General features: G+C 17.8%; 2 protein-coding genes across 2 annotated transcripts; both read left to right on the top strand.

The window, feature by feature from the left end:
* Positions 1 to 87: 87 nt before the first annotated feature.
* PGAL8A_00396900 (kinesin-8, putative) lies at positions 88 to 3,588 on the top strand (the record flags this gene model as incomplete). The annotated part of the gene is made up of 1 exon (XM_028670323.1): positions 88 to 3,588. One exon carries the CDS (start codon positions 88 to 90, stop codon positions 3,586 to 3,588), a length of 3,501 nt encoding a protein of 1,166 aa, XP_028527086.1.
* A 1,286-nt stretch (positions 3,589 to 4,874) lies between these two features.
* Positions 4,875 to 6,338, top strand: PGAL8A_00396800 (RNA-binding protein, putative; the record flags this gene model as incomplete). The annotated part of the gene is made up of 4 exons (XM_028670321.1): positions 4,875 to 4,995; positions 5,151 to 5,249; positions 5,347 to 5,501; positions 5,601 to 6,338. 4 exons carry the CDS (start codon positions 4,875 to 4,877, stop codon positions 6,336 to 6,338), a joined length of 1,113 nt encoding a protein of 370 aa, XP_028527085.1.
* Positions 6,339 to 6,915: the final 577 nt, after the last annotated feature.

The following is a 6,915-nucleotide window of genomic DNA, read 5'->3' as shown; positions in this document are numbered from 1 at the left end:
TATTTTAATTAATGTAGTATGTAAACAAAATAAAGAAAAAAAAAAAAAAGAAAATACCTCAAGAATAAATAAAAATAAAATAAAAAAATGTATAGAAGAATTTCAAATAGAATTAAATGGAACAAAAATGAAGAGAATAAAAACTTATATGATATATATATGTATAATAAAAAATACACAAATTTAAATAAAAATACTATAAATAACATTAAAAAAAATAATATTATTTTAAATGCACATGGTAACATAAAAGATGGAAAACAGGGCTTATATAATAAAGAAAGTAAAACAATTTTAAAAAAAAAAAGAGCAAATAATGATACCAAACATTTAAGCACTATTAATAAAAAAATAGCTATTTCAAATATTTCTGTTGGAACGAAAAACGAGCCTGAATATAATAAAAAATTATTTTTAAATAAAGAATATAATGCAAAAAAAATTTCAAAAAATGCGATAAATGATAATATAAAAATAAAATTTAATGATGTAATTTTAAATCACAATTGTTTTCATGAAGATAATCCTATTTTAATTTGTAGTGACGAAAATAAAATAAAAAAAAAATACAGTGCAAAGAATAAAGTAAATAGTATAATAAATTATTATGATTCTTCTTTAAAAAAAATTTGCAATATAAATGAAAGTAACAAAAATATTTATGAAAATAAAAATACCATTAATAATGCATTAATAAATAATTATGATGATAAAAAGAGTGTGCAAAATGATGCACTAAATAAAATACGTAAAATAAATGAAGAATTAAAAAATAAAAATTTTAATATGGAAAAAGTAAATAAAAATAGATTATCAGTAAGAAACAACAATAATAAAAATTCTTTAGAAAATATAAATGAATATCCTATAACGTCTAAAAATATATATGATAGTATATATATACCTCAAATAAATATAAAAAACATAATTAACAGTGATAATAATAATAATAATAATGATGGTAACACAAAAAAGGGAGAAAATAATAACAATAATTTAATTAATACATTAAATGCATATTCAAATGTGAAAGTGGCAGTTCGTATAAAGCCAATAGATGACTCAGAAGAAAATATTGTTTCTATTTTTAACAAAAATTATGTACTTATAGAAAAAGAAAATGAAAAAGAGTGTTATTTGCTATCTCAAAAAAAAAAGCAAGCAACGTATGTATTTGATGTTGTTTTTGATGTAAACTCTACTCAAGAAGAAGTATTTTTTCATACAGCTAAACCGTTAATACCTCATGTTTTTAAAGGTATTAATTGTACTGTTTTTGCTTATGGTGCAACAGGGTCAGGTAAAACTTATACAATGCTTGATGATAAAAATCAAAATGGAATAGTTCAATTATCTCTTTTAGAATTATTTACAATTATAAAAGAAGAAAAATGTAGAAATATAAAAATAGTTATGAGTTTTCTAGAAGTGTATAATGAAACTATTAGAGATTTATTAGGAAAAGAAAAAAATAAAACTCTAGAAGTTCAAGAAGATGTAGCAGAAGTAAAAGTAAGCAATTTATGTGAAATTGAAGTTAAAAGTTATGAACAAGCAATGTTATTAATAATTGAAGGAGTTAAAAATAGAAAAATGTCTCCTACTAGAGCAAATAAAGTATCAAGCAGATCTCACGCAATTTTACAAATATATGTTTTTAATGAAATATTAGATAGCAGTATGAACATAATAAATTATAAGGCAAAATTATGCTTTGTTGATTTAGCTGGTTCTGAGAGAGCTAGTGCTACTTCTAATAAAGGAGATCGGTTTAAGGAAGGATCGTATATTAATCAATCCTTATTAGCTTTAGCAAATTGTATAAATTCACTAGCATCAAATAGAAATATGTCAAAAGTAAGAGTCAAATATAGAGATAGCAAATTAACTCATTTGTTAAAAAATTCTTTGGAAGGAAATTGTTTAGTTGTTATGATAGCTAATATTAATCCTTCTAGAAAATCTTTTCAAGAGTCTAATAATACTCTTAAATATGCATTCCGAGCGAGAAATATAAAATTATGCGCTACTGTTCAAACAAATGATAATAAAGAAAGTGATATAGAAAAAATATTAAAAAAAAATGATATGTTACAAAAAGAATATGATTCTTTATTGAACAAATATAAGCTTTTAAGGGATTTTTATTCCGAATTAAAAATTTTATTTCAATTATATAAAAACGCACTTTCATGTTATCAACGAAAAGAAAATTGTTCTGATAATTTATATATATTAGAATTAAAGCAAGAAATTTCTATATATGAGCAACTTATAAAAATAAAATTAGGTGAATCAAAAAAAAAAATAACTAATCTAAATGATAATGAGGAAAAAAAATTTATCAATATTTTTGATTCATTTATTAATAAAAATTTAGATTATTTTATACATAATAACTTTAATATTTTAAATGAGTTAGATGATGAAAAAAAGACTTTATTAGATGATAAATTCTTAAAAAATAAAGATATTAAAATAAAAGAAAATGCATTTGAAGGAAAAAATAATTATACAAATAGTAAACTAAGAATTATATCTAATGATGATCAAATTAACAATGAATTAAATCATATCATAAAAAATACAGATATTTTCTTAAACGATAACTTAAAAGGAATCAAAAGTAATATGCTAAATAATCATTACATCAGTAATGAAGCAGATATAATAAATAATAGTAACACAATAGATAGTGAGAGCTATTGTGATGACAATTTAAAAAATGTAAATAATATAAATGAGAATAAAGAAATTAAAAGTGAAGTATATATGAACAAGAATTTGAAAATATGTGAAAATAAAGAGGATTATATAAACTCTATAAAAAATTCTAGTATAAATATTATTAATGAAAAAAAAGAACAATTTCAGTGTATTCATAATAATTTAACGAATATGCAAAATTCCATTTTATATAGTACTATTAATAAACAAATAGAAAATACTCCATATTTTTCTAAAGTGAAAAATAATAGTAATGAACTATTGATGAAAAGTAATTTAAACACAGAAAATTTTATTTTAAATGAGAATATAAATAATAAAACCATGATCAATGAATTTACAAATATTGAAAACATTAGTAATAAAATTATAGATGATGAAAACATTAGTAATAAAATTATAGATAATCAAGACATAACTAACAAAATTGTAAATAATGAAAACATTAATGAAAATATATATAATGGAAATATTATTAATGAAATTATAAGTAATGATAACACAAACAGTCATAATACTTTAAGTGAAAATATAAATAAAGGTAATATATGTAAAATGTATGAATTAAGTGAAGATAATTTTAAGGAAAGTAAAGAACTTCATGATATATGTGTAATAGATAAAAATAAAATGGAGAATAATAATGTAGATTTATGTAACAAAATGAATGATACAATTACGAATAATAATGTTGTTAATTTTATTAAGAAAAAAGATAGTAAACAGTATAATAATAATAATAATAATAAATTAAAAGAATGTAAGAGAAAGATAAATATATTTGATGAAAATATAAAACATGAACATAATGAAAATAGTACTTTAATAGTTAAAAAAAAAAGAATTAAAAATAAAATATAAAAATAATTTTTTTAAATGTTCAAATTTGTCTTCCCTGAATGTTAATAGTGAGTAAAATGAAAAGAAAAGACATATATATACATATATATAAATATATATATATATATAATTTTTATGTTATATTTGTTTTTTATTAATGTAAATGAATATAAAGATAATTTCCATATTTCATTTTTTTTTTATAATGGATTATTCTTTAATAAAAAATTTCAGTATTAAAAAAACGTAAAGATTTGAATTTATTAATTTTGCATGATTTCATTTGCAAAAAAAATTATTTAAAATATTCTTAAATTTTAAAATATTTTATTACAAATATAAGTAATTATAGTGTATGCTTTTTGAAGTTTAAAAATAATATTCTACACATGTCAAATATATGTGTATATATATATTTTTTTTTTATTTTTATAACATTTTTGTTATTTAAAAAAAAATATATTCTTTATAAGAAAAAAAAAATATATATATATATATATATATAAACATAAATATATATTAAATGATTCATTAAATAAATTTAATATTTTAAAAATTTTATTCTATTTACAAACATTTTGAAATTAATAAGAAATTATCTTTTTTTTTATTATGAAAAACTATGATAAAAATATATATAATTTATTCTGAAATTTTATAATTTTATAGAGATTTAAAAATTTTTTTTTTTTTTATAAGTATATATATGGGATTAATTTACACATATTAAACTCTCGTTTTTTATAATTTTCAAAATTATATTGATATTTCTTTCAATTATTATTTTACTTTTTTTTTTTTTTTTTTGGAATTTTTAAGGGTATATTTAATCAACTATTTTTTTCAAAACACAAATATCATTAATTTTTTTAGGAAATTCTATTTAAACATTTTTTCATTATAAAAACAAAGAACTTAATTTTTCTAGAAATTTTTCATTAAATAAATGTAAATTATTTAAGAAACAACCTTTTTTTCTATTTAAATTTACTTTTGTAATTAATGAAAAATTTTCAATAATCTTATATATAGTAAAAATATATGAAATAATTTAAAAAAAAAAAAAAATATATCTATGTGGTAAAAGTTGTAACAAAAAATTTTGAAATTTGACAAATTATAAAATTTTATGAAATAAAATTATGAAAATATTTGTTTTTTTGGTATCTATAATACATTTTATTTAAAATGGTTAAATAACTTATTATCTTCTTTTTTATATATTTTATATTACTACAACAATAAAAAAAAAAAAAAAAGAATCATAACAACGTAATTTTTTTAAATAAAAATTAATTAAATTAAATATGGGAATATTTGATAAGATAAAAAGTATTGAAAAAATAAATGAAGCTGAATTAAAAAACATTGGACAAAGTGATAGTTCATGGCATGACCAATATAAAGATTCTAGTTATATATATATAGGTAATAAGAAGTTTTAAAAAATATGAAAATTATATAAAAAAATTATATTAGAAATTAGAATAGTTTGAATGAAATTTAATTAATTATATACTAAAATTTTTATACTTAATTTTTTTCATTCAAAAAAAAAAAAAATATTAAATTTTCATATATAGGTAATTTAGATAATAGATTAACAGAAGGGGATGTTATAATAGTATTTTCACAGTATGGAGAACCAATAGATATTAACTTAGTACGTGATGAAGAAACAGGTAATATAATAGAATTACTAGAAATTATTTTTATTTTAAATCTCACTTGTAACATATTATATTTTTCCTTTTGTTATTTATTTCCCTTTTTTTTTAGGAAAATCAAAAGGGTATTGTTTTTTATCATATGCAGATCAAAGAAGCACAGTATTAGCTGTTGATAATTTTAACGGCTATAAACTTTTAGATAGACCATTAGTAGTTGATCATATATTGAATTACAAATTACCTAATAAATATTCTAGTAATGAGGTAATCCTTATTTTTATTTTAACTATGTTATATATTATTATTATTATTAATTTATTTTATTTTTTGTTAAATTTCTTTTACTTTTTTTTTTTTTTTCAGAATGAAAATGAATACAAACCAACAGGTGCTGAAGGAAAAGGAATAGGGGTGTATAACGTAATTGAAAGTGAAATTAATTTGTCAAAAGCTTTCGAAAAAATAGACAAAAAATGTAATGAAGAGAAGAGAAGAAAATTATTAGATGAAGATGAATTATGGGCATTAAAATTCGAAGAATCTATAAAAGATAAATATAGAAATATCAAAAATGAAAATATAAAAAAAGATGGATTACAAAATGATAATATAAATAAGGATGAACCTAATTATAATGATTATATTAAAAATGAGAGCTATGAATATAAAAGAAAAAAACCCTCCAACAAATACATGGAGGAACAAAATATAAAATTTGATATGAAAATTCCCAGAAAAAATTTATATAATAGAGAAGACAAAAGTAAAGAAAACAAAAAAAATTATGAATGTAAAAATAAAAATGATCATATAAAAAAGGAATTAGATAAAAGTATATGTGTATATAAAAGAAAAAGTGAAAAAAAGGAAAATATTCATATAAATAAAGATATAAGCAAAGAAAAAGATAAATATAAAAGTAAAAACATAAAAAAGAATAGAAGTAAAGATAGACACAAACATATAAGTAAAAATAGAAGCAGGAGTAAAAGTAAAGATAAAAGAAAACATAAAAGTAAAGATAAAAGAAAACATAAAAGTAAAGATAGAAGAAAACATAAAAGTAAAGATAGAGGAAGTAGTGAAAACATAGTAGAATAGATAATATAAATAAATATAGTTAATATAGTAGTAAATTTACTAAATTCATGATATACACATAATTTTATATTATTTTTTACCTATAAATTTTAACATATTTGGTTTGAATATTATTTCTGTTAGCAAGTAATGAATAAATAGAATATGAATATTAGAATAACTCTAAAATTATAAATTAAGAATGAATGTTTATAAAAAATATATATATTTAAAGCACACTTTAAGAATACATATTAAAATATATGTTATAATCTTTTTATTTCTCAAAAAAAAAAAAAAAAAAAATTAACATAGTTTTACATAATTTTTAAAATACCAAATGTAAAAAAATATAAATATATAAAACATAATTTATCATAATTTGTAAGAATATTCTTTTATATTATTTTAAATTATTTATTTATTTTTTTTATATTTATATTATTCGTTATTTTGCTTCATTTTTTATTTTCCTTTATTTTTTTTTTTTTTTTAATTCACTTTTTTTTTAGTAAATTTTGGTTATTAGTATAATTAAAAAAAAAAATTAAATTTCTATAGTAAGACGAAAAGAAAAAAAAAAAAAAAAAAAAAAAAA

This window comes from Plasmodium gallinaceum (assembly GCF_900005855.1).
Source record: "Plasmodium gallinaceum strain 8A genome assembly, contig: PGAL8A_v1_108, whole genome shotgun sequence".
Classification (NCBI taxonomy): domain Eukaryota; phylum Apicomplexa; class Aconoidasida; order Haemosporida; family Plasmodiidae; genus Plasmodium; species Plasmodium gallinaceum.
The sequence above is the reverse complement of the archived record's forward strand: the minus strand, read 5'-3'. Positions and strand labels throughout refer to the sequence as shown.